Below are 19,159 nucleotides of genomic sequence, written 5' to 3'. Positions count from 1 at the left end.
CATACATCAAAATGTTACGGTTATAATTTATGTGATATCATTTGATTATGAGTTTGTCATTTGACTACGAGCACAAACTTGTACTAATTTATTGAAATAGGAGTGTGTAAGAGAGAGAATAAGAGTTTTTTTTAGGGAATATTTACTCTTGATTATTGAGTCTTTTAATGCTCTGATACAAGTGAATGTTTATCTGTCACTGTGGAGTGTGGAAGGGAACTGAACTAAGGATTAGGAAAACAAGGAGGACGAATTTATTCATTTTTGTAGATAAATGAGGGACTTAAAATTGCAATTTCTGTAGTCAATCATAACATTTAATTTCAGAATCAAAATAAATAAATGTCTAATTATGTACACATACCAATTACCATCATTATATATATATAACTAGGAAAAAATATTAGTAACAAAAATCAGCTTTAGCCCTAACTCTTGTTACATACAAAAAAAATATTTCTCATTTTCATCACAAAAAATCTGTTCATCCGATCTAGAGAAATAGCTAGCCGACAGGCAGTCAAGTTACAAAACCAATTTTTCTTATCGAATTTGTAGCTTTCAGATATGGATGTAGCACAACTCACAACAAATCATACATCAACGATGAAGTTTGGCTATTTCTCTTGCACCCCTATCCCATCCATGTTGTCAACCTTGTATGAAGTGGTAATTCCCACCAGTACAGGTACGAAGTAATTTTGCTTACAATTTTTTTTCTTTTTATTGTTGCTTGAATTCCTATGTCTCTTATTCAACTTCATTGACCACTAAGCGACGTTGTCAATGTTGGTCTGGTAACTCATAACTTTTCTTGTTTTTTTTTTTTTGGAGGGGGAGGGCATAGGGGTTTAGGGTTTTTTTTTTTTTTATGGAGAAACTTGAAGTCGAGGGGATGAGGATTGAAGATAGTACAGTGAAGAGAAAATTAAAAAAAAAAAGGAATTTGCTTGAATCTTTTCTTTTGATTTTTCATTTTTGTTACTCTCCACAAAATAAAGAGAGAAGGGGTTTACATGACGGCAGAAGGAGGAAGAAAAAAAAAACTATCTGCCTTGTCTGAATCTATACATAAAAACTCAGACCCAACTTTTGCCAATATTATTGAGACCCCAAATCATCTATGGAAAGAAATACCCTAGAAGAAACGTAACGCTAAAGATTACATAAAATCTGTAAAATCACTAATTATAGCAAGCTGTGAGGTCAGGTATAGCATAGCAGAGCGCGTAATGGTTAGATCTTCTGGAGGTAAAATTTTTTATGGAAATGTGAAACCTAATTCATGAACTTTCTGCAGTTTGGGGCTTTACACAGGCAAGGAACCTTGAAATCCTCACATTCGTCTGGATCAAATAAGTAGTCGTACCTGTCAGTATTGCAGCCAAATGAAATATATGAGGGGCGGACTTACTAAATGTAGGCATTAATTTGTGCGAGTGTGTGAGTGCTGCATGCTTGTATGAGAGAGAGAGAGGGGAGAGAGAGAGAGAAATACGTTAATTCATCACCAGCAGCCACATTTGCCTTTGCGATAAGTACAATCCGACTCTCATCAGCTCCTACACTCATGATCCGTGCATAGCAGTTTGGCATGCACTGTGAAAATAACAAAGCAAACCCACAAAAAGACTGTAAGAGGACTCATTGATTAAGGTAACTTGAGAATGAAAATACCGCATTCATTGACTTGCTAAATTTGCTGACCACAGATAAATTATAGGACAAAATATGGCTTGAAAGGGGAACATAATTTCTAGCATTCTCAGGAGTCTTTGCCATGATAGGACCATACATAAATATTTGCTGTATATCGAAACATATTTATCAAATCTTCACTGATATCAGATTAGATTCAGATTACAAACAATCCTACTACAATCTTGTGGGGTTATGATCAATACTCAATTTCTTTCCCTGCTGAAACCATCAATAAGATTAATACCATTAAAGAAGTAACCACATAATGGGTTTGAAAATGACCTCCTTCAGTTTTAGAAGACGAATTGCACCTGTGTATTTTAGTTTCTTTTACCTAATTTAGTTCACTAGCCTTTGCTTTTTCATTTGCAGGTTTTGATAACAAGGAGCAGCACAAAAGTTGATAACACACGAAAAGAATACGGAATACAAGATCACTTTCTCAAGAAAAAAGAAGAAGAATTAACAAGATCTACAGAGCATGATAGAAGGGAGAAGGCACCATCAAATATATAATTCTAGTTTGATTCCACATATGAAGAGAAGAGTCGGGTACAATGAAAGATAAGTGATACTTACTGAATGGTTAATTAAACGTGCAATGTTTCCCTTATCAGTGGCATCAACCACTACTTCTTCACTAATCTTAAATAGCTGCACAAGATAATTCGGCGACATTAATTGGTGCTTGTGACAACATACAGGTTGGAAAGAGAGCACAAAGAAAGGAGTGAAAAGAACCTACATAGCAATCTTTTCCCTCAACACGATATCGTGCCTCCCTCAAATCTGCAACACTGCGTCTGACCTGCTCACCACGATACTCCAGAACCTGAAACAAGTAAATATATGCTCCACTAAGTGATTTCTAGATTTGATGCTTAAGTAATTAGAAATACGAGCACTTCGGTTATTAACTGATTCTCGACACAACAAGATGATCTGTAGCGTACTCAGGCAAGGAGGAACTACATCTCATCGGAAATGTTCACAGGTTATGACACAAAAATCACAGACTATCAAGAATAGCTCCTCATGATGAAAAGATATAGAACTCCATTTTCATGCCATTACATGGACTGCCATTTACATCTTTTCCTAATATGATCAAAGTATTGACTAGGGGTAACTAGTAACAACTACAAAAGATTTATATACCATCTCTCCTTCTGGGATATTTCTACGAGCAAACAAACCCCATCTATGTATCCCAGATCTACCAAAGCAAACCCGATCATTTTCTGTTCTCTGCAATTGCAAAAATAAGATGTAGATGTTGAGAAAGTTAACTGGAAAACTCTTAACTTGATGAACAGAGTTGTTAAAAAGAATGCCTGCAATTCACGAAGCCGCTCCCTAAAAGTAGAAAATGTTTTGGATCCCCTGACTTCCTGTTAAAAGGGGAAGAAAGGAATAACATTCAAAATCACCATGGTAGCTAAGAGAAGTGACAGGAGATCATCACTTTACATAGGAAGTCAGGAAGGAGGGAGGGAAGGCGGAAGAAATTTACTCTAATAATGCTCAAACTCCACATTGAACTTGAAGAATGGTGACAGGGTCCCCTCACGTGGTGAGCAATGGCAGTTTCTCCTGCTCCCTGACAAGCAAAAAAATAAGGAGATTCATAACTGGCATCCCTTTAGGATGATTAAACAAACCAGCAAATTAAAAATTTGCAATCACAAGGCAGATATGTGATTGTCAACTAAAAAACTTAAAACTACATGCATAAGATACAAAGAAGCATGACTTTATCATTACCAGGGAGCAAAACTAGAAAGTTTAAGGTAGCTAAAAAGCATGATTAAAAGCAAGTATTGTTATTAGACTTATAAATAGAACAAACATCGGGAAGATATTAAGCGTCAACAAAATAAGCAAATTGTAGATAGATATTCACAATAAAGTTAGTTCTTATATATCCAATGTCTAGCGCAAGCGGATGCTAATAATGAATTCACTCATACAGAGTTTTAACAGTTCAAAAGCCAAAAGGCAACATGTTTTAAGTTGCCTAGTGTCATAAAGACTCAAGTAGCTAAATAAAACATAAATCTTTCATTTCCTTCACATTTGAATTAATAAAACTTGGAAGCACCAATCATAACACTTCATATCAGTGACATGGAGTAGTACCTTATCACGCGATCGATTATAAACACGACATTTTGCTGCAGAGAATGGCTCAATCTCTTCTATCTCTGCTGCTGGAGCCTCCTCAAGTTTCAGTCTGCTTGTTGAAATTAGACGTGAACCTGTGCGCTTATTGTTTTGAAGAAGGCTTCTTGCAGAGAATACCCCTTTGGGAGTCTGAATGATGAGAACAGTATCTGGATTAGGAGCCCTGTAAAACCACGAAGTCATTAGACTTGAAAGCCCCCATTAAATATCACAGCTTGAATAATCAAAGCATCCATTATTTTGACTGAAGCAGTTCTCATAAATGACTCTCGCTTCCCTCATTCTCCTTTTCTAATCTGTGATCCAGAGAAAATGGAGCGAGCAGTACCTGTGGTAGGCACAATATGAGACCATTCTTGTAACCTGCTTCCCATTTTTCTCCGAGCAGTGTAGCTGCAGGTTGAGAAGTATTAACATCCAGGAGCGAATGACCAAGTAAAAGGATAGGGAAAAATAAAGCTAAAAGTGTAGAATGCATTGACTAAACAACACAAATTAACTAGTCATCGTGTCAATTTAAATTTAGCACCTAAATCAATGACAAAACAGATTTACTAGATAAGTAATCTGACCTCCATGCGATACCCAGCCCTTGATGCGCACATGGCATGGTAATAAGTTGAGCACTTGCAACATTGTGTGCAGGAACCATGAATTTGTTTGCAGATCACACATATCTGAAATTTACAAAATCAATGCTCACTTCAGATTCAATAGCAGATTTCTTGCTAGTACATGATGTTTTCCCATTTTGATTCGAGACTCAGATATGTATCACACCTATATTAACTGGAGCAATAACACCAATCTGATAACATATTACACTATAGACAATCACATGACAAGGTAAAAGTCTTATAATTGTACATTTGTAATATATATCAATCGACTGATTTGGTGAGGAGCTCTTTCCACTCTAACGAGGGGATCCAGTGCATTAGTGTTAAGTAAGATAGCACCCAGAGGAGCTCTTTCCACTCTAATAAAATATTGTTACAATGTTTGCCTCTACAAGCAATGCTCCCTTTAACAGGGCAGGCTGAGTTATTCAAATTGTCAAGCATCCACCATATGTTTTCGTTTTCGAAATGTCCATTGTGAGTTCTCGATTAGTAAAGCAGCAACACAAATATTTAAAATAGAACATAATATCCTTTAAATTTGTGAAAGAAACTTGGCACATAAATCATCAGCATAGATAATGTTAGATTTAGCATGGATGATACACAAATATTGCTACAGAAAAGTTTCATGATGTATGGTTATGAACTCATTTTACATTTCACTTAAACCATTTCAGATTTGAAATTTAGGTGAGGAAAAATCGAGATATCTTCAAATTTTCTTGCTTCCATCAGCTTTCCCGGATAAAAATCTCCTAAGCAAATAATAGGAAATGTGATATGTAACATATTATGTCTTTTTCTTAAGAAGATAAAAGGCTATGTTACAACTTACACGCTATTGTGTCATAACACAATATTTTCTGCATGACTCAGAGCCATTTTCCTTCTGGGATAACAGTGAAGTGAGGACCCCCGAATTTACACCACAAAGTAGAATAACATTTCCAAAAACAAAAAACTTACCTTTACAAAAGAATTTGAAGGGATTCTCAAAATTCCAACTGCAGGCTCCATTTTCTCATCACTAGCAAAACAAACTTCAGGTTGGAACCAAGCACAAGTAATATGAACCCACAATTGCTGTATATCTGTGGGCTTCAAAGCACCTCCTAAATTAAACAACAATCTTAGGTTAGTAATAGCAGGCGAAAGGTTATGGATTTGAGAACAGTTTGGCCAAATTCCAACAACACTACAATTAATGAAAAAGATAGTAACTAGTGGCATGCCTTTCACAGGACACAGACAACACTCCCGTTCAATCTCAGGAGTCTCGCAAGATCTGCAGACCCATGAAGTGAAATCACGAACATTTCTTGCTCCATAGCATTCTTGATGGACAGCAATTTGACACCTGATGGAAAATAGAATTTCAGTACCATTGTTTTCTTTAAGAAAAAAATTGAACTATCATCTTAAGGCTAAGCAACATTTGCAAAGAAATCTACAAGGAATTATGCAATTACTTGAGTAACCCACCAAAAAATATAATGAAACCTCTTCATCAAAAGTAATAATTAAAAAAAAAATATATATATAATGGAACCTAGACAATCACAACTCCTACTTCAAATCAAAATCTTTTCCAATGAATAGTATCAAGAAATTGTTTTTTAGATCAAATAACAACAAATAGTGTCTCCAGAAATTGGAAACATATGGAAAATTTGCACTAATCTCCCATCAGACAGATTAGATTTTGAAGTTTAGTCATACCTAATGCATATAATAATTTTGTTGTAGTCCCAATCTTCAACCCATCGACATACTGCACACCTTTCTGTGGTCCACTTTGCATAAACAGGTTCATATTTTTCTGTATATATAAAAAAATAAAAAATGCCAACTGATCAGAATCTTAGTTATAAAGCAGAACATGTAGTTAAGTCCTATGGAACTAGTCAAGTGTACTACAACAAGTACAGATACAGAGGTCATATACGTCAAAGTTGAATATTAGGATTCAGATCCAGATAGATATACAAATATGGGTATAGGGGATTCAATTATTTAAGCATCTATTATTATTTTGAGAAAAAGAAGAGGTTACTAGGTAGTGACTAAATATTTAGGTCAATTCATGGCATTGTTACTTAATTGGACCAAATAGTGGTTGCCCAGAGATATGCCAGTGACAACCAACATGCAAATTATTATTTTGAGAAAAAGAAGAGGTTACTAGGTAGTGACTAAATATTTAGGTCAATTCATGGCATTGTTACTTAATTGGACCAAATAGTGATTGCCCAGAGCTATGCAAGTGACAACCAACATGCAATAAGACAGACACATGGATGATGGTTCAAATATATAAAGTAACATTTATATTTTCTGATCCCTAGTTCAAGTTCATACACAACCTAAATTGATTTAATGTGCAAGAACATTTATTGTTTAATGTTATTATCATATTAAAAGTTTGTATAGTTACAGAGTCTTCTTCTTGATATAGATGTTAGATCTACCTCTCCACTTCTTTTTGTAAAACCAAATTCATCTTTAAAAAACTGAAAGTTCTTCTCCAAGGATATGATTAAGACCATAAAAAGGGTGCGAGGAAAAAGAAAGAGAATTTGCTGAGACATTCTGAGGACAACATTAGTAGTCAAATAGTGAAAGATGATTAAAACATAATATGTTAACAAGGTATCATGGTCTGAACACATATCGTCTGTTATGATGGAACAATGCACATTTTGTCTATGATGCGTAGATGTAGAATGTCTCTGACAAAACAAGTAAATTCAAGCGAAGCATATACCTTGGAGAAAGCTAAGCAGCTTTTGTCTCCGTACTTTTAAAGAAGGACGTTTAACTGATTTGGTAGAAACAACATTCTGAGCATGATACTCCGCCATTTGCAGCATCTGTGGAGAAAAACAAGATGTTACCTGTCTTCCTTCATTGCTAATGGAAAATCCAAAGACCATATTATGGCTACAGCATAACAATAAGACTTGAGCTAAAGAATATGTAAAGTAGTGTGTGGTTCACCTAAAATATAATTTCAGTAAGGCATGCAATTAATTAGAATAGACTAACGGAGGGGAGAAAAGTGGTATAACTGAACTGTGACCTCACATAAAACAATCTGAAAATGAGCCCATGCCATGTAATAATGAGAGCATTGTTTCCCTTTGTCAAACCTCCCCACCCCCACACCCGTCTGCCTCCCCAAAATATTCTCATTTCAAAAGAATATCCTGCTGTTGTCATCAGGCTGTCTAAGTGATGTCATCCCCAACAAAAGAAAAACAGGGAAGGAGTAAAAGGAGGGTGACAAAAGGATCAAAGCTTTTTATTTGATTGTTAGGATCATGCTTTTTCTTTCACGTTAGCACTTCAAAATTGCATTACACTTGATTAGTTTCTTTTTCCCTTGAAAATTATTTATTTAGCTACACTGATGTGGATAAGCTTCACAACAGACTCATGCATAAAGTATCTTAAGAAGCAAAAACAACTAAGCAGTACATATTTGGTTTGACTAGTTACAGTATTATGTACTACCCATTTCTGAACTGAATTTATAACATAATCAGTTTAAGACATCATGATATATCTCTTCCTGCCACTAATGAAGAAAATTTAACTTTATCGCTGTACACAGTCAAATCATGTCATGTGCCCACATTGACATTCAACATATTCATTTATAGAAAATAAATGCAGCCACCACACACTGATATAACGCCACACATAAAGGAAGCAACTGGGCACTCCCATTGCTCTTTAACTTATTGGTGAACTAATTTGCAAAGCTGTAAATCGTATTGTCAATTGTATGATAGTTCCCAATAAAAATGAGAAGTCCATTTCAAAACATAAGCAGCATCAGCAATTGAAGAATACAAACCCATTGTTCTAGAGGTAGCAAAGAACCCTTCACCCTGACACTGGTCTTCCAGTTTTTTATTTTAGAACCTGTGTGCCGCTCCCATTCACTAAGTGCCTGTTTTTGTGCTCCACAATATCCACACTTACAGACAACTCTGGAAAAAAAAGAAGGAGATTATGATTACAAACTATATGGCCTGAGTCAATGATAAGCCAATCCGTGATCTCTTAATGCTCAAAATTGCCTTGAAGAGAACATAAGTCCACTAAAAAAGAACACATGTAAATAACTTGATAAATCAACTTTCCTAACAGTGACTTCCATTCATGTTTGCTGTTTTTCTTTCCACAAAGGATAGATAGAAATTATTTTAATAAGACAAATGAAGGATAGAATTAATCAGTTAATTTTCAAAAGATGACATCCAAGTGTCCGAACCTACACTTGTTCATAAAATCTGAGGTTTCTAAAGGAAACACCAACAAAAATAGAGTAAGATTCAGAAGTATGAGAGCTATTACAGGAAAAAATCAGGTAGTAAAATTCTTTAACAGTCAGACAACTTGAAGGAAGCTATGCACAGCATCAGACAGCGCCAATCACTGACAAGTGATAAGAAAAAACAGTACACATAACAAATGCCCATGTACACTTACAGGTGAAGCCTTGGGAAATAAATGCCTTCCACATCTGAGCAGATGACAGAAACCTTGTCTGGTAATGCTACTGCCTGAGTATCATTTTTGTTGTTTCTGAACCAGAAAACAGTAATTCGTTAGTTCAAACCACAAGCTGTTAACTTAAGCATAACTAATTGACACTTACTTAGCCTTAGAATTCATGTTTTCTGAGTCTGATAATTCAAAGTTAAATCTTGCTCTGCATTCTGGACAATAGTAATCAGAGGTACTCAGCTCCTGGAGATATACAAAACAGCAGATTATGTTAACCAAAGAAGTAAATAAAACATGGATATTGCAAAGGGAGAAATTTTTTGAAGTAAGATTGATACCTTTAAATTTCTGCTTGAAATTTTGTCACACTGAGCATGCACCCACACTTTGCAACCATCACAACGTACCTAAACCAGAAAAGAAATTATAGCTGCTTTGATGAAGAAATATCACCATAATTAATTTCATGGAAAGAAGTAGATAGTGGTTACAAATGACCAGCAAAATATAGCAAATTTCTCACCCAAGTTCCACTATCTGAGGGATTCCGAATCTTCTTGCATACGCCACAATAATGTTTACTCTTCTTTAACTGGAATATAAGTCACAGATTATTAATATTTATGACATCAACATCCATATCTTTCATGAAACTTAGTCAAAGAAAGCTAGAATTGAAAGCTGTAACAGACCCTCGCACAAGCAGTACACAGACGATGGCTCCTAAGAGTTGGGTCGTTCAATTTCCTGGATGGCTTAGACGAAAGACTTGATCCACAAGCATCACAAGAGTCAAGTTCTTTCTTCTTCAACAGTCCCTGCACAGAGATTTCATACATGGTAAACTTACTGGAGATAGTCTGAGACATTTGTTTTTTCTCTTGGCTTTAGGGTATGTAAGTAAGGAGAAGTACTGCAATGAAATTTTAGCAGAATTTTTCCACCCAGAGAAGTATAGGAATGCTAACTAAATAAAACTTATTAGAGGTCCCTTGATGGTAGTATGTTAGGAAAAGCAGGGAAGAAATCTCAGTCACCTTGAAACGTGCCTGGCTTGGAGAGTTACACTCTTGGTCCTGATTTGAATCACAGGCCTCAAATACTCCTCGGGGAAGAGACCGGAGATAATCTAGATTACCAGCTGCTGCATTTATTTCAACCATCAACATCTCAACAACGCCATTTTCAGCAAGAAACGCCTCTTCTATGGCAGAGCGAAGATCAGCAGGCGTGCTGTCATTCAAGTCAGTCTGCCCCTGAAACCTAAACGAAGCAAAGTTTCACCACACCCACACAGTACCAAAAATTTATATCAGCATTAAAATATACATAACTGTCACAAACCTGTCTACATGTTCCTGAAATGGAAATAGCATCCCGCGTCTAATCCATGCATAATCCTGCTCATGAAAATGTGTCATCTTAGTAGATACACCATGCTTCATACTTCTATCACTTAGATACTTTTGCATAGTGGGAGTCTGTATAATGCACAAAAGATATGTCTTACCCTTTGCGTTCCATTTCCAGAGTAGCCAAAGAACATGACACATACTGTTCCAGCAACACGATAATTTAGAACTTGTTGAGGAGCTTGTGTCTCTGAATCAAGTACAATTGCCGGCCAAGCAGGACAATGTCTTCCAGATATTGCCCAAACTATGTCACCTGAATTAAAACCCTCATGACCAAGCCTATAAGCTCTCCTCCCTCCCTCCTGCTTCACCATTGCATCAGTACCGCTTAAATCTATGGCTTCATCAAACTCCCCATCAAGCGTGTCTGCATCTCTCAATCGCTCATGTAATGATGTTAATGTACTGCGAGAAGTAGAATACTTCCTACTATCTAAACGCTTTGACCCATTATACTCAATTTCTACTGTTCCATCGGGCGAAAACACACGACATTGGTAATTTACCCTGTCATCCACACGCTTCTTAGTTCCAATTTCACGTTTGGCGTTTTTCAAGCTACCCTTTTCTCTATACGGATTAAATTCAGGGTCCAAAGTTGATTCTTTTACAGTAGTTTTACTCTTCTCTTTCTTCCAATTATCGAGAACAGAGTCATTAAATCTAGACGGAAGTACCTGAACACGCCCCCTTGAAGTCCTCACTAATGGCGGCCGTGAAGCCTCATTCACTGGATTACTCCTCTGTTTCGGCACAGAATTCATCTCAGCCTCACCAGCGCAGCGTGAAACCTCCGTGCACCACGATGCCGCCGCTGCCGCCGCAGCTCCACCGTCACCTCCAGAGGCTAGAATTGTTTGAATACGGTAACCATTAAACGGAATTATACCAGCGGCAACCTCACCAAGCAGATGCAAAGGGTAATAACCACTACTACTCTTCCTCTTCTTCCGATGATTATTCCCAGAAAAGTCGTCGTCATCCGCTCCCGAATCACTCACACGACACCGTTTCAAACTCGGCATTACCGTTTTCAAGCTCTTCTTTATAATCATCTCCAGTAACAACTTCCCCTAAAGTCCCAATTCAGCAATCAATCCTCAATTCCGAAACCCTAATTTTGACTGACGAAAACCCAAACCCAACAAAAATTGTTCACACCCAAGTGAGAAAATACTAAAAATGATTCAACCCAACAACAGAGAAAGAGAAAAATCGAAGCAAAACCCAATTACAACACCAAGAAAGTGAAAAAGAAAGCGAAAAAAAAACAGAGAAGAAAGATAATTTATATACTGAAATCGAGAAGAAGATCTGATTAGCTGAAAGAATAGGGATCTCTGTTCCACCAAGTTTTTCCCAAAACTGTCTATGAGAGAGAAGAGAGAGATTGAAGGAAACAATTTTATATTACTAATAAATAAAATGTGAGTGAAAATGTCGAATTTGACGGGGGAGAGAAATTAATTTAGGGACATTTTGTTTTGTTTTAGTGGAAATATAGATATAGATTGTGTGTATGTATAGATGGACTGCAAATTAGAGAGGAAAGGGAATAAGGATGACTGGTAATAGAGGGTAAAGGTAAGCAATATAGTTTGAGACATGGCTAAATTGACGTTGGTTTTTTTTTTTAATTAACGTAAAGCATGGTGGTTTTTTTTTTTTTGGGGTGTTGCAGAGGTGGTTGTTTTTGTTTTTGTTACAAGAGTGTTTTCCAAGGAACTTGGAAGAAAAAAGTGAAATGGATAATTCATGTTTTGTCGATATTTATTTTATTCTTTTATGTTTGTGTTTTTTTATACTTTGAAATGGGTTGAGAATTTGGAACTTGAAATTCATAAATATGATTCTCGAAGAAAAAAAGATGGTTCAATTTGATAATATGTATTGTGATTTTTCGATTTTGACTAGCGACAAGAGAATGAAAGTGATTTTTTATTTTTTTTTGGAGGTAAAGAATGGAAGAATCCAATTGAAGAGGTTTGTTATGTTCTTGGGTTTATGAAAAAATGAAAAGAAGCGGGAGTTTGGGAATGGATTGATTATTGACTAATCTCAAGTGTTGATGTTAATTCATTTTGTTAAGTGAAAAAAAATGAATTATGAATTGGGTGGTGAATATGAATAAATTCACGGTGATTGTACAAGAAAAATAATTTGTTAATGGATTTTTGCCTTTTTATTTAGTGGATTGATCGAATTGGGTGTTGAAGAAAGTAGGAATTTTCGGTGAAGAGAATGGACAGTGACAGTGAATCATTGGCTTAATTTCTTGAATTTTGAGACTCTAATATCGAAAAATCCCAATAGGAATGGAAGCATAACTTTGTATCTGTGGTTATTTTGACTCTTTTCGGAGAACATCAAATCATATGAGTTTTTCTTTTGGGAGTTTTTGTACTTTTTTAGCTGCTGGAGATGATGTTGCAAATGATATTTGTGGAAGTCGAAAACAGCAAGTGTAGAGGTGGGACATAACATATCCAACTGAAGCAATTCTTTGGTTTGCTTATTGACGATTTGTACTGTTCATTTTTGTTACCTAATTATTTTAGTTATAAATAGGTAGGATGGCAATTTGGGGAAGAGGGGTCATGGCGGTTTTGTGATGACTTCCCTTTACTTTTTGTTTCCTTGTAAAAAGTTGTTCTTTTTTTCTAGATCTGACTTGATTTGGGTTACATATTACAGAAAGAAGAAGAAAAAAGAGGTTTGAATGGTCGGTCTTTCTGGTACAAATTCTTTGGTTTAGGGGTGGGGATGGGTTGAACCTGGTGTTATTTTTTTAACAATAAATTCAAATACTGCAAGAACGATTCTATATAGTATATATTGTATTTGTTTATTTATTTTGGTGGGTGGTGTAAGTTGGAAGATAGGTCAGAAGGAAAAGATTCGTTAGTTGAAAAAAAATGAACGACTTGGCAGATGAAACTGGTTTTGTTTTGTTGTTGGAGAAATTGGAAGAATTAGCCAAAGGGGATAAGAGAGAGAATCTTGGCTGCGTATTGTTTGGGTCAAAATTTGAAGTTAATGAATTTCTACAGGATCTTAATTTATCCGTTCGTCTTCTCAAATTTCGGTAGGGAGTATGACTTATAGTTGCAGAATGTTGGAAGCTGCATTCCAGCCAGAGATGGACCTACCCTATTAGGACGGGGTAAAAAAAATTCTCTGTATATATCTTGAAGAACCATTATATATATAAGGATCCCTTAAAGATATCCGTTGGATTGGTCCTTTGCGTGCCACTAGCTTATTACACCATGACTGAAATTGGTTCTCTCAAAACTTGAGAAAAGGAACCTAAGCGAAATAGATGGTCGTTTGAAAGTAGTTGAAGCAACAAACTTGAATTCAACAAGAATCTCAATTTATGATAATATGAAAGGGGTGAAATTAGGTGTATAACACAACAAGAGTCGATATGATCTTGGCTGACTCAAGAACCACCTGAATCGTCGTGGGTAGTCGGGATATCTTACTCTAGGAAAGGCTACACAATAAGTAATAAGGGTATTGAGGCCAATTTTTGTCTCTTCTTTTTTCGGGTCTTTACTCTTCACCATGTAATAACCATTTCCCTTGGAGAAGTGGACACGAACTTGAATGAATTCAACATCGTGTAATTTAGAAGAAGGAATAAAGTTCAAAATCGACTTCATTTTCATGGAAGTTGGATTAAGGTGTGGTTGCTGAATTTGGTACTCATCATCATATAAATATTAGTAGTTCAAAAGATGTGACTGATGACTTCATCTCCCTATATTTTTAGTAAGTGGGCTGTCACAAAGATAGGAATCTGTTGATGTTGTTTTAGGTCCAATCTCATAACAACTGGTAGCCCATGGGCTTTATCAATGATTCTCCACTTCGAGCCCTAGTTATCAATCATTGCCATAGTTTTCACTATTTACCAAACATATCAATAGTTTAATCTTAATAAAGTTCACGATACAGTGTATCAATGTATCGATTCACTCTATATCATACCTAACAGATACAAAGCTAATTGATTCAGTTCTAAACAAACGTATGATGAGCAAATTGATACACTAATATAAAGCAAATCGATACAACTCCAAGCTAACACATACAAAGCGGAAAATCAAAACTCACTATGTATTGTAACTTTATAAAACTCTCTCTATTTCGGGTCGTTGCTCTGTCAAGTAATTTCCCCTTTCTCCAAACAATCAGTATGAGTTTGCCGGGTGATCAAAGAACTTTTATTTTTTCAAATTTAATGTTTTCCTTTTTGGGTGAGAAAATGGAGTCAAAAGACCTATATTATATATGGAATTAAGACTGGATCCAATTTTTCAAAAAATAAAATAGTGATGATTCATATAATACACCCCAACTAGTTTGGAGTTTGAGTGTAAATATTGTTGTTGGTGTTGTGGGGTGGGGAGGAGTTGCTGAGTTTTACAACATTAATAAGAGTAGTTGTTTAACGGAAAGCATATTAATAATAACAAGTTACTGAGTTTTATTTAACAAACACCTATATACAAGACTAGTTGGTTTGTCTAATCTACAAAGATTATTGCCACTACCCAAAGATTTAACAAACTTGCAACATGTTGGATGGATCCCCAGCTTATTTGAGCAGATCCTATTCTAAAAGCTAATATCAGCAGCAGTCCCATTACTACCTTACTACATATTTCTTCCACAGTTAACTGTTAATGCTTCTTCGATATATCCATTTCTTCAGTTTTTGCAAACCTTCCACGGATCCTTGGTTGACTATCAGCCAATGCCTTCCTGCAAGCATACTGCAAAACACATAACAGACGCATCACTCGTGTTGCACACTAGAGGCATAGAAGCTCTAGTGGGGTGGTCCCTCTGCTTACGGAATGTTTCATGAACTAGTGGTCCGATTCAAGTCAATTTCACACTTTCGAGAGTTTGGAAATGCAGCACCAGACAGACTAATTATTAAAACTACAGAGAAGAAATTATTGATTAATACCTTAATTTTTCTTCCAAAATTCCTTTTGTTCTTCTTATTCCGGTATCTGGAGAGCTGTTCCTTGCGAACATCAGAAGTGGAAGTTCCACAAATCTGTGGTTGACCCCGTGGAGAATGGATCACATTTATGTTGCCATTGCCCAGAGTCTGCAGTAAAAACTCAGTATCAGTGACCTAACCCCATTCTGTTGAAAAGGCTAAAAACATCTATGCATTACTCAGCTGGTACTTCATCTTAGCAGCCAACACTGAATCAATGGTGCAACTTATTGACAGCTATGGCTCTCAGACTCTCACTACAATAAAGTAAGTGGAGGACACCATCCCTAAATTTTCTACATATCTCCAGTTAACAATACATCGAGAGTGATGGAGAAAAAAGTGATAGCGCCTGTTTCTTAGAACTTGAAGATGAACTGAATCAAGGAGAAAATGGTGGTAACCAGACCAGTAGGAGCATCAACAAATAATGCAGTCCACTAGTTTGACTTAAGAGGCCTAAGATTAACCAGTTCACATACTTAAAGGATTACTAAGAATCTCATTTAATTTGATACCCTTTGTATAACCTTACTAGAGGCAGTTTGACGTTACTAAGACATGGATCTTCCAACTATCTTGTTCTTAATCTCGAAATTCAATTAATGACTCTGGAACATAATCTATATTATCCTGATGGACAAATTTGACTGTTCATCTCCGATTGCTTTTAGATATTAACAAGAACACATTTATATCAAGCTAACCAAGAATGAAAGAAAAGGACTTTCATTGTTTAAAGAACAAAGAGTACTAATTCAGATTTACCAAAACACATTAAAAGGAACAAAGGTGGAACACAAACAAATCATAATGAAATATTTAGAGTAAAGATCAACCTTTATGTCTCCTTCACTGAATGATCGTCGCATACCATAAACAGCTCCGAAGTCCATTCCACCAAAATCTATAAAATTTGGCCTCATTGGAGCCCCATGTATCCACTCCATGGAGCTTAGACACCCTGAACTAATACTTTTCTGGAAGGATCCCTCAGAAACCAAGTTTTCATCTGCAGTAAGGCTTCCATCAGCCTTCACAATAGGAATTTTCATGTCCAAGACTTCAGAGAGCGGTATATCAATTGCATCTTTTTCAAATAGATCTTTTTTGCATTCATAGAAAACTTCACTCAGGAGTTGTTCATTCTCAAATGAAGTTTCTAGATCCAAAACTTTGAGTCCTTGGGGGGAGATGCCATCTTCCGAACAAGATATCATAGAAATAGCAGCAGTCATAGGATCAAGGCCCATCAATGGTTGTTCAAGAAATGGTTGTGGAGCTTTAAAGAGATCCCCTTCTCCCCCGAGGTCATACTCTGATATGGTTGATCCCTGTTGAGATTATGCACGTAAGAATTCATAATCAAAGCGGTAAAGAACATGACACAAAAATGCTTCAAAATTATCATAGTAAAATTTGAGGCAGACATGTATATTTAGCACAGCCAAGTTCAAAGGCCTAGCTGTCAACTCATCACATAATTTAAATGCCATACTTGAACTCTATGTGGCACAGACTTTGACTTAAATACACTAAGCAATAAAAAAGTACAGTAAGATAAAACATTCACTCAAATGCAATGAGGACTGTCAAGATCACTCAAACCCGACATAAGTTAATAAAATACACCATCACTTATAGAAAATCAAAAGGACTTAAACATTTGTGTCATGGCAGAAACACAAATATAAACCACATGAACTTCTATAACACATCAATTTTAGGATACCAGGGTGATTTGCTCACAGCTCACCATCAGATATTTCTGTCAAGGACTTTTTTTTTGGTACGAGTAAAAGGCACAAGGATTCTTGTGACGAACAGATAATCAATTTAGGAACAGCTATAGATAGCGATAACCCTTGCTTATTCTCTCTTATGCATATAAAAAGTTAATAAAAGGTGGTGTAGAAGAATCAAACAACTTTCCAAGGAATTCAGCTTACACATGCCCCTAGAAGGAAAAAGGGGAGAGACTGAGAGAGATAGAGCACATTCATACAGATAGTGGAAACTCGATAATGTCCATTAAGTTAAACAAACCAGAAAAAGAATGAAACCAACAACTAATGATAAAAGAATCAGCCATTGTCATTGGTACATTTCAAGCAAGATAAGACCGGACCGAATCAACCATGAATTTGATGTTTTCCATATGAAAAGAACTAACTAAGTGGTTTACTCAGACCAAATAGGTTCTGAAAGTTACAAATCTTTAACCTTTATGCTCTCAAAGGCATTAGTTAGAAACTAGCCAAATTCTTATAGTATGGAGAGACCTGTAACTTTTCGGCAATGTTATCCTCTCTCAGAGAATCAACCAGCACACTAACCAAACCAAACAAAACTCCCTATCCTCTAAACAACAAAGGTGAAACTTAACTTTTGCTTTTCTCTTTTTTCCTTCTTTTCCAACTTTTCAATCTTTCAACTCTTTTTAAGTGCGGTTGAAAAGTGAGGCCTTAAGGACAACTTGGCCGCCAAAAAAGGAAAGAAGGAATCAGAAAAGGGAATTTACATGGGAAGTAAGTGGTGGCCACTTTATGTTTTTATATGAAGGTAAGAGAGAATAATCAACACGGAACGGAACTCATGATTTTGATATACTCATTTCTTTCTCTTTATTCAACAATATACAGATCTAGCACATCTCATGAATTCACATGATATCCATTTAAACTCTATATACAAGCAAATAAACAAACAAACAAACAAGAATCAAACTTTTCTTGTTCTTCTTCTCTTAGTCAATAGTGATAGCAGACAAGATTACTCCTATTAAGTTAACACAATCAAGCAAAAAATGGAAGAAATTAACAGGAAAAAAAAACTGGGTTTTCCCTTCATTTCTTCAAATACTGATGAAGAAACTGGAAAGGGGAATCAAAATCAAGCTCTTCATTTCACAAATCACTCGAAAGGAAACAAAACCCACAAAGCAAAAAAAAAATGAGAAATTTGCACTCTTAAAGACCAAGATTTCACCTCAAAATAGTTAAAATCAGCAACCCTAACTATACACCCCCACTTTAACAAAAACCCATTAACCCTAACTCTACATCATATCACATTTCAAACTTCAAAATCGATGAAGCTTTAATGAATCAGAAAAATGCCAATAAAAAACAAAAAAAAAAAAAGACCCCCACAAACAACAAAGCAACAAGGTAGCTACCATTGATGCATTTGGTTCATGTGAGCAATAGAAATCTTCAAAGTGTTGAATTTCAGAAGGGTACGTCTGAAAGTAAGGGTACATTAACCCAGTCTCAGCATACATTTTTGTTCCACAGTTGAGTCTCTTAACAAACAAAAAAAGCTTAAAAACCCTTATGTGTGAATTGAATTGAATGAATAAGGAGGTTGTTCAATGAAGGAAAAGGGGCATTTATAGTTGTCAAAAACAGAGCAAAAAACAAAAGTAGTAGTAGCAAAGAGCAGAAACATAAACACCCGTAACGAAATAGAGAGAGAGAGAGAGAGTAAAAAGGAGGGGTTGAAAAAGAATCTGTTTTTGGCTGCTTCTTAGAGTATTCATTCAAGAAAAAGAATTTTATTTAGCAATAATAAAGAGGAGAGGAAAAAAATAGAGTTTCCTATTTAGTTCATTTTATAATGTATTATATTATATAAATTAAAATAAAAAAAATATTTTTATCACTATATTATAGTATATATTAACAGTTTGAATAATA

The 19,159-nt window shown here is 35.7% G+C and overlaps 2 protein-coding genes and 1 long non-coding RNA gene across 3 annotated transcripts; 1 reads left to right on the top strand and 2 right to left on the bottom strand.

Moving 5' to 3' along the window:
• The first annotated feature begins 434 nt into the window (after window positions 1-434).
• Window positions 435-2,878, top strand: LOC125858146 (uncharacterized). The gene is made up of 2 exons (XR_007445719.1): window positions 435-688; window positions 2,074-2,878. It is a non-coding gene; the product is annotated as an uncharacterized LOC125858146 (long non-coding RNA).
• On the bottom strand, window positions 974-11,996 carry LOC125858145 (histone-lysine N-methyltransferase ATX4-like). Its single transcript, XM_049537835.1, has 23 exons — window positions 10,534-11,996; window positions 10,368-10,423; window positions 10,061-10,286; window positions 9,716-9,841; window positions 9,547-9,615; window positions 9,362-9,430; window positions 9,175-9,266; window positions 9,006-9,101; window positions 8,368-8,503; window positions 7,273-7,378; window positions 6,228-6,327; window positions 5,741-5,865; window positions 5,475-5,620; window positions 4,458-4,562; window positions 4,214-4,278; window positions 3,841-4,048; window positions 3,215-3,301; window positions 3,036-3,092; window positions 2,860-2,949; window positions 2,447-2,533; window positions 2,281-2,355; window positions 1,499-1,599; window positions 974-1,369 (listed from the first exon to the last, which is right to left on the bottom strand). The coding sequence occupies exons 1-23, from the start codon at window positions 11,491-11,493 to the stop codon at window positions 1,279-1,281; spliced, it is 3,273 nt and encodes a 1,090-aa protein (XP_049393792.1). The 5' UTR covers window positions 11,494-11,996; the 3' UTR covers window positions 974-1,278.
• A 2,913-nt stretch (window positions 11,997-14,909) lies between these two features.
• On the bottom strand, window positions 14,910-18,904 carry LOC125860117 (uncharacterized). Its single transcript, XM_049540017.1, has 4 exons — window positions 18,640-18,904; window positions 16,301-16,795; window positions 15,423-15,569; window positions 14,910-15,222 (listed from the first exon to the last, which is right to left on the bottom strand). The coding sequence occupies exons 1-4, from the start codon at window positions 18,742-18,744 to the stop codon at window positions 15,130-15,132; spliced, it is 840 nt and encodes a 279-aa protein (XP_049395974.1). The 5' UTR covers window positions 18,745-18,904; the 3' UTR covers window positions 14,910-15,129.
• Window positions 18,905-19,159: the final 255 nt, after the last annotated feature.

Source organism: Solanum stenotomum, chromosome 3, assembly GCF_019186545.1.
Source record: "Solanum stenotomum isolate F172 chromosome 3, ASM1918654v1, whole genome shotgun sequence".
Lineage (NCBI taxonomy): Eukaryota > Viridiplantae > Streptophyta > Magnoliopsida > Solanales > Solanaceae > Solanum > Solanum stenotomum.
The sequence above is the reverse complement of the archived record's forward strand: the minus strand, read 5'-3'. Positions and strand labels throughout refer to the sequence as shown.